This window comes from Dendropsophus ebraccatus, chromosome 6 (assembly GCF_027789765.1).
Source record: "Dendropsophus ebraccatus isolate aDenEbr1 chromosome 6, aDenEbr1.pat, whole genome shotgun sequence".
Lineage (NCBI taxonomy): Eukaryota > Metazoa > Chordata > Amphibia > Anura > Hylidae > Dendropsophus > Dendropsophus ebraccatus.
In genome coordinates this window covers 119,134,882-119,155,780 of record NC_091459.1, presented here as the reverse complement: position 1 = coordinate 119,155,780, position 20,899 = coordinate 119,134,882, and the positions used below count along the sequence as shown (strand labels likewise).

Genomic DNA, 20,899 nt, shown 5'->3' with positions numbered 1-20,899 from the left:
TTAGAGAATTGTTTGGTGACCTCTATTTGCTCGTTAAGTTTCAATTCAATGGAAGCCAATTTAATTTTTTCCTCGTCCAGCAAATGCTGCATGAACCTAAGTGAACTTGCTGTGGCTTCCTTCTCCCATTTAACCATTAATGCAGGGGACTTAATTCGTGGTGCGGGGACCAGGTTAATCCTAAGACCCCTTGGTACAGTTTGATTTTTCAGGTAATTTTCCAAGCTTTTTAGTTCCCACCAAGAAGTGGTATGTTCCTTGTATAACTTGGTCAATTCTCTGAAAGCAGATTTCAAAGACGGTGTGTATTTTTTTTGTGCATAGATTTTATCAGAAAATACATCAGATGCCTCGGTTAACCACTGTTCCGTATTGATTCCGGAGGCCAAAAAGCCGGCCATGCTTTATGAATCAAAACAGAAAAATACCAAATCCAGCTATAGTGCTGGAATAAATTCCCCTTACGGCAATCATATATAAATCAAAAAATATCTACTACGGATACTTGGGGAAAACACCATTAAAACTTAAACTTTTAATAATACAATTAAAATAGAAAACCCACAAACAATTAATACCATATGCTGGCAAACACAAAGTACAGGTATAATTCCACAAGGTCACGCACCAACCACGTGGCACCACGTGATCTATGTTATAGGCCACTATGGGATACTGGGGTATTACTAATATAAGGGTATTGTGGTGATCTATGTTATAGAACACTATGGGGCACTGGGGTATTACTAATATGGGGGTATTATGGTGATCTATGTTATAGAACACTATGGGGCACTGGGGTATTACTAATATGGGGGTATTATGGTGATCTATGTAAGAGAACACTATGGGGCACTGGGGTATTACTAATATGGGGGCATTATGGTGATCTATGTTATAGAACACTATGGGGCACTGGGGCATTTGATCTATGTTATAGAACACTATGGGGCACTGGGGCATTACTAATATGGGGGCATTATGGTGATCTATGTAATAGAACACTATGGGGCACTGGGGTATTACTAATATGGGGGCATTATGGTGATCTATGTTATAGAACACTATGGGGCACTGGGGCATTTGATCTATGTAAGAGAACACTATGGGGCACTGGGGTATTACTAATATGGGGGCATTATGGTGATCTATGTTATAGGACACTATGGGATACTTGGATATTACTAATATGGGGTGTTGTAATGATCTGTGTTATGGGACACTATGGGGCACTGGGATGTCACTAATATAGGGGATCTGGATTGTATGATATAGTGCTCTATACGCTCTGTATAGCTGTCAGCAGTGTATTATTTCCTTCCTATTTATCACATTTCTCATTGTTTTCTCTTATTTATCACCATGAAAGGTCTTTATGTAAATAGATAATCCATCCGTCGTGTCTGTAGATCGTGGTGGACGTGGGCGCTTGTGGTATTTAGGATAAAGCAATTTCAGGCAGATTACACGGTGAGATGTGTGTAAGAAATGCTCCGAGCTGTTCTCTGGGTCAGGCTCCGCACAGCCCTAATTAATTCCCAGTAGGACAGTGAGCGCAGCTCCGCAGCCATTCTGATGTGTATAAAGCTGAATCTTCCCACAAGTTTCCATCCCTCTCACTACAGGACATTGAGGTGTCATACATCCAAATGAAGTCTGCCCTACTCGACTAATAATCCCACCCACCCTGCTGGTTTGGAGGGGATTTATCTTATCTTTCTAATAAAAATAGCTGAAGAATGTGTCGGAATGTTCTAGATCTCTGTTTGGGGGATTACAATTACAATCTGACATTTGCAGGACGCGCATTTAGAGAATCCTTTGTGTAATTTAGTTGTTTCTAACTTGCAGTACTGCTCTTTACCAAAGGTGGCATCAAATATGTCTGATTAACCTTAACGCAACAGCACTCCCTGTTTTTATTCTCATACAGCAAAATCAGAAGTTTTAAACTAATTCTACCATAATAAATTGGCTTTAGGAAGACAACTAATATGTGTGTATACCAGGGCTGCATGCAGCCTGCATAAGAATTTTTGCAGTTATGGCCACCTCGGATGGAGTCTGAGGGAGCCATATTATAACACACTGTGCCAATGACCAAGCTGTAAACAAGAAGCTTGCTCAGGGGGTTCTTCTTACAGTGGGCAAACTACCTACAGGGGTCCTATCAACAGGGGTTAAACTATTTACAAGGGTTCTACTTGGTGGGTAACTACCAATTGGGGGATTCTATGTATTTGGGGCAAACTACTTACAGCGGTCTCACTTACTGGAGTCCTACCTACAGAGGGCTAAATACCTATAGGAGGGTCCTAATTACAGGGGCCAAACTACCTACAGAAGTCTTACCTAAAGTGGGCTAACTATCTATGGGAGTCCTAATTACTGGGGGCAAACTATCTAGAGGGGTCCTACCAACAGGGATTAAAATATCTACAAGGGTCTACTTACAGGAAGGTAACTACCAATGGGGGAGCTTCTACTTACTGGGGGAAAACTACATAGAGAAGCCCTACTTACTGTGAGCTAAACTATTTACAAGAGTCCTACCTACAGGGGGATAACTACCTATATGGGGGTCCTAATTACAGTGGGTAAACCACCTACAGGAGTTCTACCTAAAAGCGGCTAACTATGTATGGGGGAGTCCTAGTAATTTGTAGATGTTAACTACGGAGTCCTACTTAAAGGGGCCTAACTACTAATGTGGGGTCCTAATTACAATGGGGGAAATTACCTAAAGGAGTCCTACCTAAAGGGGGCTTACTACCTATATTGGGTCCTATTGTTCATTGAGAATAATATCTACAGGGATGTCTTACAGGGGGCAACACTACTTATAGGGGGTTCCTACTTACAGAGGTAAACTACCTCAGGTGGATCCTATTTACAGGCCCAAACTGCCTTAAGAGGCATTCTATTAATAGGGGGCAAACTACCTATGGGGGTCCTACCTACAGGGAGGAAAACCACCTAAAGGAGGGGGGCATACTACAATACCATATATACCAGATGAGTCATATTAAACACTGATGTCTTGTTTAATAATAAAGACAATTAATATGCATTTGCCCTATGGCTGTAGTGAGGACCCCCTCCTCAGGGACCTACTGTTATGAGATGAGCCAGATAGAAAATCCACTCACACTCTTGGGGACCCAACCTATAATTTTTACATACATTCATTACTACTGTGTCTACCTCCAGTAGGTGGTGCAGTACATAACATTATTTACTTCTATGGGTTCAAATAACCCCCCATGACCCTGCCCTTCCAATAGAGCATTGCCCTGTTGTATTGCATTGTGGGAGATGTAGCGTTCACACTCGCCACTGTATAGTTTTATAGTTACAGAGTTGTCATAGGAGCTTTGGATGCGATTGGAGTATAAGACACAAGGCTCAAGGTCAGCCCAAACATCAGAACAAAATTAAAACTTTGATACAAAGATAAAACAAGATTTTTTTAGGTTTCAGTGAGGCAGCCTGTGATTGGCAGGAGGATATCCCGCAGAGGGCACGGTGCCTGCCATTACGATAAAAGGCTTCCGTGTATCTATATAATGCCGGGTGTCTGATGCCGAGCGCAGGTTAATCCTCCGGCTTCTGTTCTGTGCAGATTTCCCTGATCGGCTCACATTATCTCTCATGCTCTTTGTACTGTGGAAAGTTTCCAAAGCGGCCAAAATAACCTTCTCCAGGGAAAATTACTGCCTGAGATGGAATTATACATGGTGAAATGAGATCTGGATTCCATAAATCCCATTTACTTCAGTGTAGGGTGACCACGCATTCATGGCCAGTGACCTGTACAACTTGTGTTCCCCAAACTATGGTTTAACACAAAAAAAAAAAAAACTTTTCGGGTGTTCCCTTTAAATGACACATTCAGCTCTGCTACATCTGTTGCTGTCAGCGCCGTGCCGCTTTTAAGAAATGAAAAAAAAAAAGAAAAAACAATATGGAAATGCAGCGCCGAGCTCGTATTGTACGATGGTGACAGAAAACTGTTCCACCCATAGGATGAACAATGACTTTGTTGTAAAGATGTTCTTGTGTGGATGCCGCGCTCCGGAGCGGCTCTTCATTTCCTCCGCACCGTATAAATACTTCTCAGCTTTACATAAAAGGAGCGGCGGGGACAGCTGACGAACATCCTAACGATTCTTCTTTTCTTTCCGTGATAGCGATTGTTGTATTCAGATCTTAGTATGTAATAGAATATTTATAGAATAAAAATATTCATACACGGCTAAAGCATTAATATAGATAAGATAAGTAAGTAAGTCCAGCACTTACTGGTTTGGAGTATTTGTACGTTTTATTAAAACATGATTTCATATTAATATGGAGTCGCATCTCCTTTTCTAGGAGGGTACCTAGAGACTCTGGATAACAGGATACAGCGATATTATCTACTATTACATGATGGCGGTGGTAGGGTAATTTGGAGCAGGCTTAGCAGCTCAGCCTGCTCCATACATGCTGGGTGCTTGCTATTATTCCTTATGACATCATTCAGGATTGGAGGTAACTCTGATCATGACCATGTCGGGGACTGAACTATTAAACAGTGGTGGTGGGTGGTGGGTGTTGGGTGTTACACGCCCTGGTCTCTTGATTAGTGTCAGCACTGATCACAGTCCCGTTGCCAGTCAGAAGGCCTCCTGGTCTGCTATAATTGTACTCGAATATGCAAAAAAAAAGAGCCCGTGGAGCCTCATTTAAGAGTCTCGAAACACAGGACTAGCCAGAAGGGCCCAGCCAAGGGGTGGCTCCAATAAGGAAACCACCAAAACCACCTCTTGAAACTACCAAAAACGGAGGAATATCTGGCTAGTTCTGTGTTTCAAGACTCTTAAATGAGGCTCCTCGGGCTCTTTTTTTTGAATATTCATGTTTCCAAGGGAGCAATGCACCTAGGATTCCACTGCATTGAGCGCTTTAGCCGGCAGCCCTGAAATCAGTGATCTGTTTTCTATATGGCTTTACTAAGCATTGCTCACACCTAGCCAGAATCCTGCTCCACATTGATGAGGGGCAACACCCCGAAACAGCTGTCTGTGGATGGATACCTGGCCTTGGTTTTTCCCTTGTCATTACACTGACCTATAGGCCCACTTAGTATGGTGGTTTGGTGGTTTCCTTACAGGAGCCACCCCTTGGCCAGGTCCTTCAAATGAGGCTCCACGGGCTCTTTTTTGCATATTCATGTGTCCCAGGGAGCAATGAACCTAGGATTTCACTGCATTGAGCGCTTTAAGTAGCAGCCTACAGTGTTATCTTTGGCTTGTCTCCCTGAGATCAGTCATCTGTTTCTCAAAATTGCATCTTTGTAAAATGACCAATCCTCTATCTTGTACCCTATTACAATGTAGTGTATAAGTGATCACATGACTAGATTTTAAAGCGCTATTCCAATCCATACATGTTGAATTATACCGCCTCCTAGTGCCTAACAATTCCTTCCATACTTGTTACAATCTATTCAGTCTCCTTTTCCCAGTTCTAAGCTGCTGTTTTCTGCTGAAGACACAAAAAACGGTCTGTGAGCTGTTCTCTCTGTCTCTGCTTTGATCTCCTTCCTCTCTCCCGTGACAGCCCATGTAAACAGCTCCCTAGGGGTCAGAATATGGCGATGCATATCTTCTTTTTATTCTAAGCTTTTGCGGCAGCCACCTGACATTAAGAATCACCAATTTTCTTACCTGTAATCAAAATTCTCAAGTCCTTCTATTTCTTCTAGAACTTTCATATTTGCCCTTCTTATTCTATGTACACTCCAGCATTTTCAGATAGTATGTGTACATGTGGCGGTATCATTTGGGCACTGCATGGCGGAAATATAAAGACACATATGAAAGGCGTGAAGATGCAATTATGTGGCCCCCCTATGGCACTATTATTTATATACTGTCTAGCACCTTGGCTGCACATTCAGTCTCAGTGCCTGGAGCGGCATTGGTTCTATATATACTCATATATACACATATCCGTATATTTTTGGTTACCTAGAGACCTGTCTTGATGCAATTGTAGAATCCACACCACTTAATTTGCTTAATGTGCGTAAGGAATTGAATTAAGATTCAGCGTTGTGTGTAAATCTGCCTGATAGGCCGTGTTCTCTATTATTTCTGCTCTGATGTTCTCCAGATGGAATGATTTCCTGTAGTCAATTAAATCTTTCCAGGAAGGTGCGATGCACAAGAACTGCAGAGCGTCGCGCCACCGATGGGGAAAGTTCACAGCTCGCTGTGGGAGATGCCAGATCTGTCGCCCGATATACTCATTCATCCGATCCATAGGATACAGGAGGCAAATCAATTTCCCAACCTTCCAGAAGTGACCCATAGACTCGCTCAGCAAATTCATTAAAATGTTGGGTAAATTCCAATTTGGATCCATTGATTTTGCTTGTGATGAGTTGAGTGTAGAAAGCGTAACTCTTTGAGGGTGTCTGTCCTGTCCTGCATTACAGTCTATAGATGGTGTAATTCTTCATTTCTCCAGGTGTGGCACTGCTGGGTAACTAAACACTTTACAGCCACAGATTACAGCCACTGATCGCTGGGGTCTTAGCAGGAGTGATACCTTGTGATCAGCATATAGTGAACGGATCCTAAGAAGTGGTTGTCTAAAGCGGAGAACCTCTTTAACTCATAGCCGCTGCAACCAGTTATGGCCTTTATTATGGGTGATTTTTAACACTTTTTCATCCCCACTTTCAGGGTGACATAACTTTCATTTTTCCATAGTCATAGATGGGCTAATTTTTTTTTTTATTGCCATCCTGTGACGGCATGCAGTAGTTATTGATAATTAAAGGGGTTATCCAGCGAAAAATTATTTTCTTTCAAATCAACTGGTGTCAGAAAGTTGTATAGATTTGTAATTTACTTCTATTTAAAAATCTCAAGTCTTCCCATACTTATCAGCTGCTGTATGTCCTGCAGGAAGTGTTGTTTTATTTACATTCAGAAACAGTGCTCTCTGCTGCCACCTCTGTCCATGTCAGGAACTGTCCAGAGCAGTAGCAAATCCCAATAGAAAACCTTTCCTGCTCAGACAGTTCCTGACTTGGCCAGAGATGTCAGCAGAGAGCACTGTGTCTGAATGTAAATAAAACACCACTTCCTGCAGGACATACAGTAGCTTATAAGTATGGGAAGACATGAGATTTTGATATAGAAGTAAATTGCTGATCTATACAACTTTCTGACACCAGTGGATCTGAAAGAAACAAAATTCACCGGATAACTCCTTTATTTTTTTTTTTTACTTAAAAAAAAAACAACTTTATTTCCTTCCCAATGCAGCAATAATATAATAATTTTGCACAAGCCATATTTGCAGGACAATTTGAAGCTTTAAATATGAACCATTATGACTATGTACCACCGGGTGGTACATAAAAAGTTTGCACTTTTTGGTGATGTACAGCCCTCTCACCCGATAGGTCGACTGGGGGAGCCTTATTTATCATGATTTAGATGGGCCTCTTAAACCCTGCAGGGTGAAGGGGGGTGGGGCTTTATTTAAGACCGGCATATGTTAGTTTCAGGATCTTAGTTTTATCCATGCAGGATATTAAATCTATGATACGGGATGAAATAGACTCAGCGGTATCAAATGTGTATTTTTTATTAAATTACTATATATATATATATATATCTTGCCATACTTACATATTTGCCCAATTTTTCTGACCCAAAGGGGATTTGAACTTGTGGTCTATTGATTGCTTCTGTAGTATATAGCACTTATGTTGTGCAGTGAATGTAGTAGAGCCCAATGATCTCACATACATGACAAGATATGAGTGACCACCCGTGATTACATTGTGTGGTGCTGGCAGAGGTACCCCACTCTCTGTCCCTTCCCTAGATCCGTGGTGCTACTATTTAGGTGTGCGTGCATTTGCACATACACCTAAAAACTGTCAGTGTAAGGAGGACCCCAAACTGTTTCATGAAAAAATAAATAATTTTAAAAAATGTATAGGTTTCCCCTCTGTTCCATAACCAGCCAGGTAATGAACCAAACAGCAGCAGCCTAGTAATACCAGGGTGGGAAGGGAAGGGAAATTATTTGGCCCCTCTTTGCCTAATAAAACCAGCCTGCTACCGCCCCAGACCAAGAGCCCCATATTTTTGATGCTTTGGGTCTGCTGGTACCCGGCTCTTTCCAGTACCCCTCTGATAATGGTTACTGGGGTAAAAATGTGGGGCTTAGTGACTTTCATCATTGCCATTGATGCAGTGATCGCTATCACATTGCGGTAGGATACATATTATAGCACTGTAACACTGTGGATGGTGGGGGCACAACTCCAAATGTAGGCATATAAAAACTTATGTACAGTGTGGGAAGGGGACACCTTCTATTGTTAGGTTGATAATATTATACAGTGATTGGCTCTGACCTAGAAAAAATCTGCCTTTACAGTCACAGCATTTATTGTTACTTTTAGCAGTATACAGTGTTACCTTGGTTTAACAGTAACTTGGATTGAGAACGCTTTGCCAGAAGAGCTCAGTTTTTCCAAAATGTAACTTGGTTTAAGAGGTCCCTATACTGGGTGGGAGAGGGAGTGGGGGAGGGGTATGGTCTACATAGCGGGGTCTACAGCCCTGTACTCTGACCCAGGAAGTCTCCCTCACCTTCCAAATCAGGGCAGATCCACCTCAGGCTGGGGCTTGCATCAGGGGACAGCACTGTGGGGGTAATCTCTTCATAGCTGTAATCCCTCTCTCCCCGGACAAAGAGTGCTGCTATACTGTGCCCACATATACCCTGCTCATACCTTCATGCTCCCTGCAGTCTCTATCAGCCCTTGTGTTTCCCATCCTCTCAATTCCTGCTATAATGTATCTACACGTACACTCAGCCATTCACACTGCTGCTATTATGTGCCTGCACTTACACTCAGCTATACACACTGCTGCTATAATGTGCCTGCACTCACACTCAGCTACAAACACTGCTGTTATAATGTGCCTGGACTTACACTCAGCTTTACACACTGCTGCTATAATGTGCCTGCCCTAGCACTCAGCTATAAACACTGCTGCTATAATGTGTCTGCACTTACACTCAGCTATATACACTGCTGCTATAATGTGCCTGCACTTACACTCAGCTATACACACTGCTGCTATAACGTGCCTGCCCTCAAACTCAGCTATAAACACAAAAGGGGTTCCGCTCAGAATTTCCGTCTGTTTTCCTCAGTGTGAACAGACCCTAAGAGATGAGACCTCGAACAGTGCACCCCCCCCCATATATTCCTTAAATCGATAGACACCACCGTTAACAAACCTGAATTTGTCCTACATCTGTGGCATACTTTTGAAGCATCTGTAAAAAAAAATCCAAATCCAAATATTATGAATCAAAAAGTTCAAAATATTTGAGTTTTTCCCTTTTATTTGTTTTCATACTTGAAGCTTTAAACAAACAGACAGGAGATAATATAGATCAATGTAATCTCCCTGCAGCGCCCTTCAATCTCACACGCTGCAATAAATCGCCTTTTATTTCATCTTTACATTCGGCAACATTGTAGCAATATTTAAGATGGCCGTGACATTTGTCAGTAGGCTTGTAAATCATCCCGGCACTCCATTATAAATCTCTGTATATTACATTGCTGGTCTCCATAGTGATGTTCTGCCTGCTGGGAAGCCAAATGCCGAGCAAATGTATGCTTTCCTTAAGGAGCGATGTACAGATGCTCTTTTCCTTGAAGGAGACTTAGAAGTATGGCTGAACATATAAGAAGCATTTACCGCCCGCCTGCAGCGTCGCCCATCCCCCCATCACTGACATCCTGCATTATCAAAATTAACACTGACAGATCCTACATTAATGTCACCTCCCTCATGCTATGGGTGTATTTAACCACATTTTATAGTCTACATGGCAAAACTGTGTTCATGTGTCTTGTTCTATTTTGATTAAGATTTTAATTAAAGGACAACTCCAGTCACTGCTGAGATTTATGTAACTGGGGAAAACATGTAAATCTAGTAACATTATAATTCTGCCCCCTATGCACAACAGTATAACTACTATAATACTGCTGCTATATACAAGAATACAACTACTATAATACTGCTCCTATATACAAGAATATAACTACTATAATACTGCCCCTATATACAATAATATAACTACTATAATACTGCTCCTATATACAAGAATATAACTACTATAATACTGCTCCTATATACAAGAATATAACTACTATAATACTGCTCCTATATACAAGAATATAACTACTATAATACTGCCCCTATATACAATAATATAACTACTATAATACTGCCTCCTATATACAAGAATACAACTACTATAATACTGCCCTATATACAAGAATATAACTACTATAATACTGCCCCCTATATACAAGAATATAACTACTATAATACTGCTCCTATATACAAGAATATAACTACTATAATACTGCTCCTATATACAAGTATATAACTACTATAATACTGCTCCTATATACAAGAATATAATTACTATAATACTGCTCCTATATACAAGAATATAACTACTATAATACTGCCCCTATATACAAGAATATAACTACTATAATACTGCTCCTATATACAAGTATATAACTACTATAATACTACCCCTATGTACAAAAATATTACTACTATAATACTACCCCCTATATACAAGAATATAACTACTATAATACTGATCCTATATACAAGAATATAACTACTATAATACTGATCCTATATACAAGAATATAACTACTATAATACGGACATGGAGAGAAAGGAGCGTTGCACCTCACACCTATGGCTGACACTAATGCCTCTCGGCTACATTTAAAAAGCAACGCCAGGATGTTGGTATATAATTTGATCAAACCATATCGCCCCATGTACCACGTGCAGGTTTCAGCATTAGTGTCAGCCATAGGTGTGAGGTGCAACGCTATTTTCTCTCCTTGCACTCCTCCTGGTAAGACCCATGTGACCCCAATCAGCAGGAGGCACCTGTGCACACATGACTAGTACCTCCTATCTTTCCCATTGTACCTGTAGCAGCAATAGTGAGTGATTAGACCATGTTCACACTTCTGTTGCTTGGTTGCAGATTTCACCGCCGGTGGTGCCTGCTGGGTTTTGGGGGGCCCTTGGGGATTGGTCCTCTGACATTGGGGTTGCAGGGCCGTTCTGTGGCCTCCCTTCCCTGTTTGTGCTTGCTTTGCAGGGTCAGCGGCCGCTGACTGACACAGTGGTGAGTTACTGAACCAGGGGACCTGCAAGTGGTACATGGGGCAATATGGTTTAATCAAATTATATACCAACATCCTGGAGTTGTTTTTTAAATGTAGCCGTGAGGCATTAGTGTCAGCCATAGGTGTGAAGTGCAGCGCTCCTTTCTCTCTCTGTCCATAACTATTATAATACTGCTGCTATACACAAGAATATAACTACTATAATACTGTTCCTTTGTACAAGAATATAACTACTATAATACTGCTCCTATATACAAGAATATAACTACTATAATACAGACCTAGCGAAAGAGGAGTGGCTGTACCTTACAGCCATGGTTTACAACAATGCCTCTCGGCTACATTTAAAAAACTTCGCCAGGATGTTGGTATATAATTTGATCAAACCATATTGCCTCATGTACCACGTGCAGGTCTCTGATACATGAGTTAATACAGGTAAAGCGGTCGGCACTACGGGATACTTAGGGACAGGGTTCCCTTGGGATTAGCAGGTGATTGGGGAAACAGAGCGTGACTGAAGTTCAGGTGGTGCAAACTACTCAGAAAGGCACAGTCCATCCAATACTTGTAGTAGAAAAGAAACGAGAGTGCACTCACCATTAAAACTTGCTTTTATTTAGTCCATTAAAATCGCATCTAAGCAATCTATAGATACGCCGGCGTGGCACGCCAGCACCCTCCAGTGAGATGTAGTTGTAGTCTGTATGTAGTTGCTAAATCACCAACTAATTCACCGCCCCCAGCCTTTATCCCATTTGCTGCTCTGGTTGTGATCACTTCTCTTATTTCTTTGCAGGTTCTTGACAATCTTGACAGACACTTAAACTCCACAGAATATTTCCGCTTCCTCTGGTTTCCACATACGGACAATGTCAGCATCACTTATCAAGACCCTACAGACAAGGTATCAGCGGTTATGTTGTATATTACTCCACCACTGTCTGTTCTCTAAGGGATTCTGTGTTTCCAGTTCCGGCTATCCAACTTCTCTATCTGCAGACCAGGTATACTGTATATTGTAGTCATCCACAGGCAGGGGGCACTTATTATACAATGCCACTTTGTATGTTTCTCCTAAATCAGAGCTCATTCTTGTTTCACATTCACATTTATATATCCTGCAGAAAGTGGTGTATTCTTTGCAGTCTGACACAGTGCTCTCTGCTGCCACCTCTGTCCATGTCAGGAACTGTCCTGACCAATAGCAAATCCCCATAGAAAACTTCTCCTGCCAACAGTAAAGTTAACATAGATTTTCTCTTTTGTAATATGTTCTTAAAAAAACTAATAAAAACATTGAACCAGAAAACCTCTCCTGCTCAGGATAGTACCTGTCATGGACAGAGGTGGCAGCAGAGAGCACTGTGTCAGACTGGAAAGATTATACCACTTCCTGTAGGACATAAGCAGCTGATAAGTACTGGAAGACTGGAGATTTTTTAAATAGAAGTAATAGCTTAGGGTGCCCTGAGTACAAACCTTACTTGATGCAGTTTGTAGCCCTGTCCTCCTATTCCCTAGACTTGAGGATTTATAGTTTGTCTATTCAGGTTATAGTCAGATGATCGAGAACCTAATTTTAATATTGAGCGCGACCTTCAGGCGATAGGAGTTATTATACAGTCAGGGGGTATATATATTAAGCATACATGCTCCTTAATTGTTAAATATTCACACCCTCGACTGTGTAACCACACCCAGTCATGCTCACTATCAAAATAAAGTTCACGCCCATCTGACTATATACTGAATTGTTGGACCTGTATAGATGGGGTTTCGGTATGGTGTCTGCATAGATGAGGGATTGGTATGTTGTCTCTCCATAGATGAGGGATCGGCATGGTGTCTCTGTATAGATGAGGGATCGGCAAGGTGTCTCTGTATAGATGAGGGATCGGCAAGGTGTCTCTGTATAGATGAGGGATCGGCATGGTGTCTCTGTATACATGAGGGATCGGCAAGGTGTCTCTGTATAGATGAGGGATCGGCATGGTGTCTCTGTATAGATGAGGGATCGGCAAGGTGTCTCTGTATAGATGAGGGATCGGCATGGTGTCTCTGTATACATGAGGGATCGGCAAGGTGTCTCTGTATAGATGAGGGATTGGCATGGTGTCTCTGTATAGATGGGGTTTCGGCATGGTGTCTCTGTATAGATGAGGGATTGGTATGTTGTATCTCCATAGATGAGGGATCGGCATGGTGTCTCTGTATAGATGAGGGATCGGCAAGGTGTCTCTGTAAAGATGAGGGATCGGCATGGTGTCTCTCCTTAGATGAGGGATCGGCAAGGTGTCTCTCCTTAGATGAGGGATCGGCATGGTGACTCTGTATAGATGAGGGATCGGCATTGTGTCTCTGTATAGACGAGGGATCGGCATTGTGTCTCTGTATAGATGAGGGATCGGCATGGTGTCTCTCCTTAGATGAGGGATCGGCATTGTGTCTCTGTATAGACGAGGGATCGGCATTGTGTCTCTGTATAGATGAGGGATCGGCATGGTGTCTCCGTATAGATGAGGGATCAGCATGGTGTCTCTGTATAGATGAGGGATCGGCATGGTGTCTCCGTATAGATGAGGGATCAGCATGGTGTCTCTATATAGATGAGGGAACGGCATGGTGGCTCTGTATAGATGAGGGATCGGCATGGTGTCTCTGTATAGATGAGGGATCAGCATGGTGTCTCTGTATAGATGAGGGATCAGCAAGGTGTCTCTCCTTAGATGAGGGATCGGCAAGGTGTCTCTGTATACATGAGGGATTGGCAAGGTGTCTCTGTATAGATGAGGGATTCGCAAGGTGTCTCTCCATAGATGAGGCATCGGCATGGTGTCTCTGTATACATGAGGGATCGGCAAGGTGTCTCTGTATAGATGAGGGATCGGCAGAGGTGGACCTATCCCTTGTGCTGCCTGTTCAGCTGCACTGGGGCCCAGGCCAATAGAGGGGCCCACCAGGCTCAGACTCTAAAGTGTCAGCTCAGCATGGCAGATGTCTGTAGTGGGCCCCCCAGGCGGTATCAGCACCCGGGAAGTGCAGGCCCCCTGCCCCTGTGGGGCCCACTTAGTGGCTGGATTCTGTGCGGAATTGGTATGGCTCTCTCTATAGATAAGGGATGGATCGGCATAGTGTCTCTCTATAGAGGATGGATGTCATGATTTCTCTCTATAAATGAGGGATTATTATTATTTATTTATAAAGTGCCCTTAATTCCAGAGCGCTATACAAGCGATAGGGGTAACAAACAGGAACATTGCAAGATCAAAAACACATTACATGAAGGCAAATGGCAGACTGGTACATGGGGGAAGAGGACCCTGCCCGCGAGTGCTTGCAATCTATAAGGAAATCATTCTCTCTGTGAACACCCACCAGTCTGATGAATTGCTATAGACATCCCCTAATGCTGTGGTTTCTCTTTCCGGCAGACGCCCTCCTTCAAGACCAGCTGGTTCTGGGATTGTTTTGTGGGATATTACTTGCTGGAGTTCCTCCTCTGGATAAGGTACTGTGCAAAGATCTACAGCCATGCCTGCAATGTCACCACCCATGGCTGCAATGTCACCACCCATACTATATGTGCCCTGAATCCTAGCCGATCAGTCAGTCGTTATGTTACAGTAAACAATGTTCTGTTTTCCCCCAGTCCACCTCCATTGACCCCTTTGCTATCCCAAACTATACACTAGTAAAGTATGTTACGAAATTATTATTATTATCCACCACCACCACCAGCAAAACCATCATAATATTAGATACATATGCTCCCTCCCCAAAACCACCAGAGGTAGTGGGAGGATAACCCATAACCCCATAGCCAGTATTTTGAGTTAACCAATAACCCTCTTAGACCACCGTGAATCTGTAACTCCCCTAGACCACCAGGGATATTGAATATTAATCTTTGTTGCCACTAGGGGGCAGTGTATCCATGAGCACATAGGTTATAAGAGGCATTAAAGGAGAAGTCCAGCCAAAATTATTTTTTTTATATGTTATTACTGATGGAAAGTTATACAATTTTCTAATGTACATTAATTATGGGAAATGCTCATATACTGCTATTTCCCTTAATTTAGTGTATCAGGAAGTGTTAGAATTATCTCAGAAGCAGTGACGTCACGACGAATGGTGTAATTCCTATGGAGTGTCCAGCAGGGGGCGCACTATATATAGAAGTCAATGAGTAACATTGACTTCTATATATAGTGCGCTCCTGCTGGACACTCCATTGGAATTACAATGAATGTGTATGTGAATGTAATATACAGTGTTTTTGATTGAATACATTTATGGAATACTTTGGGGAGAGAGTGTCCTTCAATCAATCAGTACATCACAGTAAGCCCGCCAAACCGCTGCCGCCCGCCGCTACCGAACGCCCGCCGCTCTGGACTACACTCAACTACTACTCTCATCACCTGCTCATAGCATGAGCAGGTGACGGGACAGTAGTAGCTGGGTTATATCTCTGTGATTGCCACCGCTGCCGATGCTGCTGATGCCGCGCAGGGGAGCCGCTCTTCACTGCAGCCATCATCCCCCTCCTGCTTCTTCCTTACAGCGGGGAGTCAGCCATCATATAGTGTAAAGTTTGCCCGGATCCCGGAAGTAGCAGCAGGAGGGGGGAGCAGAGGAGGATGATGGCTGCAGTTATGAGCGGCTCCCCTGTGCGGCATCAGTAGCATCAGCGGCGGCGGCGATCTCAGAGATATAACCCAGCTACTACTCTCCCATGCTATGAGCAGGTGATGAGAGTAGTAGTTGAGTGTAGTCCAGAGCGGCGGGCGCTCAGTAGCGGCGGCAGCGGCGGGCCGCGGCGGTTCGGCGGCCTTACTGTGATGTACTGATTGATTACATTTATGGAATACTAATTCCATAAATGTATTCAATCAAAAACACTGTATATTACATTTACATACACATCCATTGTAATTCCAATGGATTGTCCAGCAGGGGCGCACTATATATGTTACTCATTGACTTCTATATATATATATATATATAGTGCGCCCCCTGCTGGACACTCCATAGGAATTACACCATTCGTCGCGACGTCACTGCTAAATTAAGGGAAATAGCAGTGTATGAGCATTTCCTATAATTAATGTACATTAGAAAACTTTCCATCAGTAATAACATATAAAAAAATAATTTTGGCCGGACTTCTCCTTTAAAAAAAGAAGTCCGGCCCAAACTATTTTTTAATATGTTATTACTTATTAATTTTCTAATGTACATTAATTATGAGAAATGCACATATAGGGCTATTTCCCTTAATTTAGTAGATCAGGGAGACTTCAGATTCTCTATAAAAAAAAAAGTGACGTCACGAACCGGGGGTGTAATTACAATGGAGTGTCCAGCAGGGGCGCACTATATATAGAAATCAATGAGTTCCATTGACTTCTATATATAGTGCGCTCCTGCTGGGCACTCCATTGGAATTACAATGGATGTGTATGTAAATGTAATATACAGTATGTTTTTGATTGAATACATTTATGGAATACTTTGGGGAGGAAGTGTCCTTGCTCCCCAAAGTATTCCATAAATGTAATCAAACAGTACATTTTGATATCCATCACAGTAAGCCCGCCGAACCGCCGCTCTGGACTACACTGAACTACTACTACTAGTGTTAGTAAAAATAGCTACTTTCTTCCAGAGACAGCACCACTTTTGTCTCCAGTTTGAGGGGAGTTTTTTGTAACTCAGTTCTATTGAAGTGAATGGAGCTTAATTGCAAACCACACCTGAACTGAAGACAAGAGTCGTGTTGCCTCTGAAAGTATCCATGTTTTTCTAATGCTGGATAAACCCTTTAAGCCTTCATGCAACGCTGGTTAGTTGCACAGTACTATGACAGCACTGTACATACAAGCTGTCTTCTCCACAGACCACCCCAGCCCTCCTAATTTCTGCCCTGCAGGGTTTCTCTATGGTTATAACAGGATATAATGAACTCGCTGGATACTCCGACTTTGTCTTTTGATGATTTTTGAGGAGTGACATGAAAAAAACTTTTACCTTTTTATCTTGGCTTTGAACGTAACGTTTCCTCAGTAATCGACTGTTCATGGACTTACCATTATATAAAGCAAAATTATATGGTGATTCCAATAGAAGTTAATAGCACATCCATATCACCCCAATCCCACTGTATGGAGACTGATATATAGATACATGATCAATAGATAGAAAGATAAAATAGATATGTGGTAGCCACAAGGAATGATGAGCATTACGCTGGGGGCTAGCTGGGAGTAGTAGTGTCCAATCAGACTCTCAGATTTGGAGTACTGAGGAAGACTTTACCCATTGTTAAGTTGTAACACAGTCCCACATAAATGGCTTACATGAGTCACTAATTCAGACCTAAGCTGACAAAGTTTAGCAAGACAGACCACGAAGAACCGATCCCTCTCCTGACTTTCCTCTTTGGACTAAAAACAAGCGTGGACTGTAGAGAGTCCTGGGTAAAACTTCCTACCTCCACTCAATGCCGTGATTCACCACCATGTACAGTATATGGCCCAGATCTGTACCTGAGCAAATGTAGCAAGTGGAACAGTGTTGACTATCTTGCTAATCGTAAAAAAGCTGGTCAGGTTCAAAGGCACAAAAGAGGCAAAATCTTCTCTTTTCGTTGGTTTGTCCTTTTTGCTGGCACTTCAGGCTTGGGTTCAAGTAGATTGAGTTCAAAGGCTTTGAAGAGGTAAAAGCTTCTCTTTTGGTGGCAGGGTGACAGAGGGGTCTGCAACATGGTGTAACGCAGGGCTGGCAGGTGTTGCGGTACCATTGCAGCACTTGACAGAGGATCTGAGTGGTACGCTACTGTAGCTACACAAAAACACAGAAAAATGCAACGGCTCACCGCGAAAGCAAGATACAGACCCACCATAGATGTGAAAATAATTAAAAGCAGCCCCCCCAACTGCCCAAAAAATTCCCACAAAAATAATGAGTCTCTTGGTTACTATTTGCAAACAGCGTAAACTGCCTCACCACGATAAGGTGGACTCATATCGAGGCAGACCCTACACTGTATGTACACTATGGCCTCTCCTTGGCGTATAATACGCCTATGCTCTGGGCATGCAAGATCCGTCTAATACCTGCAAAAATAATTGCATCACCTGGGTGATACAGGTGGAGTGCACGACCAAATAGAGGCAGCCACTCCCCCAACTGGAAAACAGAAAAAAAAGGAAAAAATTGGTCAGCTCTCCTAGAACACTGTTCACACTAGGAAGGAGCACGTTGCCATGGGGGAGTGGCTGCCTCTATTTGGTCGTGCACTCCACCTGTCTCACCCAGGTGATGCAATTATTTTTGCAGGTATTAGACGGATCTTGCATGCCCAGAGCATAGGCATATTATACGCCATGGAGAGGCCATAGTGTACATACAGTGTAGGGTCTGCCTCGATATGAGTCCACCTTATCGTGGTGAGGCAGTTTACGCTGTTTGCAAATAGTAACCAAGAGACTCATTATTTTTGTGGGAATTTTTTGGGCAGTTGGGGGGGCTGCTTTTAATTATTTTCACATCTATGGTGGGTCTGTATCTTGCTTTCGCGGTGAGCCGTTGCATTTTTCTGTGTTTTTGTGTGTTTGCAATTTCAGCCATGGCAACGTGCTCCTGCCTAGTGTGAACAGTGTTCTACGAGAGCTGACCAATTTTTTCCTTTTTTTTCTACGCTACTGTAGCTCCCACATGCAAAAACACAAGAGGCCTTTCTCAAGCATCGAGGCCTTGAGATGAGGTGGGAACGTTGCTTGTAATTTTTACTTCTTATGGAATAAAACACTTTGGAATTTTAATACTAAAGAAAGTGCCGCAGAATTCTTGTGAATATATGGTGGGGAGACATGGAATCAGTCTCCAGCTGCTGGCACCCTGCATCACGAACTGAGTGCTCTCCGTTGTGGAAGTTTGTTGGTTAGATAGATAAACGTAGAGAGTCACCGCAGCACTCTTTGGAGTTCTGCGGTGACTCTCTACATTTAGCTACAGCCCGTTTGGTCACACACAGACACCCCGTGGCACCTACCTACCTACTTATCCAGAGTGCTGCATTTATACTATCACACATAAGATAGATAGATAGATTGATAGATAGATAGATAGATAGATAGATAGATAGATAGATAGATAGATAGATAGATAGATAGATAGATAGATAGAGTCAGTCTTTATCGAATCAGGTTAACAAGATCTATAAACACATTTTTGTCTGGTGGTTTTCTATCATGGATAATAATGGGGTGTAGAAGACATGATGTGAAGATCTCATAAGACAGTGATAAATAGAGACATTAGCGGGTTTTAGCTTTTGGCAGGAGGAGATATATATATACAGTATAAGGCCGGGGAAGAGAGCAGCGGATTCATCTGTGTGTGGTGTGAATGGAAGAGCAACGGACAGCGGATCAATCACAGCTCTGCTCCTTGGCTCTGGGACACATTTCTCTGTGGTGATGAGAGGTGTGGATACAGCGCTGGACATGTGAGCTCAGGAGAGGATGGATTCACTGCCGATCTCCCTTCATGATCATTACTCCTTCAACAGAAGGTCTTTAAGGGCTGTTCTGATCAAATATAGGACCTATCCATCAGCTAAGGTATAAATGTTTTATCTCTGGTGTCTATGAGGAAAGGGGAAGATAGAGAGTGAGCTTTACAACTATGGAAGATACAGAAACAACTCTCCGGCCCCCATTACATAGAGCCCCATACCAATAGGAGATGACTGGGAGAGTCACTTCTCATGAGATAAATAGATAGATAGGAGATAAATGATAGATAGATAGATAGATAGATAGATAGATAGATAGATAGATAGATAGGAGATAGATAGATAGATAGATAGATAGATAGATAGATAGATAGGAGATAGATAGATAGATAGATAGATAGGAGATAGATAGATAGATAGATAGATAGATAGATAGATAGATAGAATGTTTCTGTAATTCTCTCTCTTATCCTGTAGTATTCCTTGTACCAGAACACATTTCTTTCTAGAACATCTGTGCTACGTCTTTATTACTCAGCGCCTCCCGTCTCCCGCCTGGTAGTGTATAGTAAATGATGGCTCCATCCATAACTCCAGATCATTACTGTCACTCTCACGTCCTGTTATGATGTAGGATGTAGAGAACCAGACATTTCTTCTAGATATAATGTGACGGCGACTTAGGGACGGCATTTACTGTTGTGTTGGAATATAATCTGCTGTGACTACCATAGTCATCACCTGGAGAATTACATCTAGCGGAGATTGATAGCGACATATAATACCGTATCCATGTTTAACAGAAGGCTGGACTGTAATTTCAATGTAATCTGGCAGCTAGTTATATAGCAGGGCCTCGGATTCCAGAAGTTTAAATGAGATGTTCAGAATTAGAAAAACATGGCGGCAGAAACATCACTGTGGGTGTCTACAGGATGATTAAGGGGAGTTACCAATGATCGTGTCTTCCTGGGAGGACCAGATGAGGTGACAGACTTCTATAAGAGCCTTGATGGGTTGATCTGCCTTATGATGGAGCCTGTTCAAGGTGGAATGATCATTGAGGAAATCTGTATAAGAGGTTAGAACCAAAATGGAGCCTT

The 20,899-nt window shown here is 42.5% G+C and overlaps 1 protein-coding gene across 1 annotated transcript in view; it reads left to right on the top strand.

Moving 5' to 3' along the window:
• Positions 1-20,899, top strand: part of LOC138795268 (L-gulonolactone oxidase-like) — a 72,741-nt gene that overhangs the window by 36,364 nt on the left and 15,478 nt on the right. The window contains exons 7-8 of the mRNA XM_069974261.1: positions 12,069-12,176; positions 14,704-14,780. Coding sequence (XP_069830362.1) covers positions 12,069-12,176; positions 14,704-14,780 — 185 coding nt within the window. The remainder of the gene's footprint in view (positions 1-12,068; positions 12,177-14,703; positions 14,781-20,899) is intronic.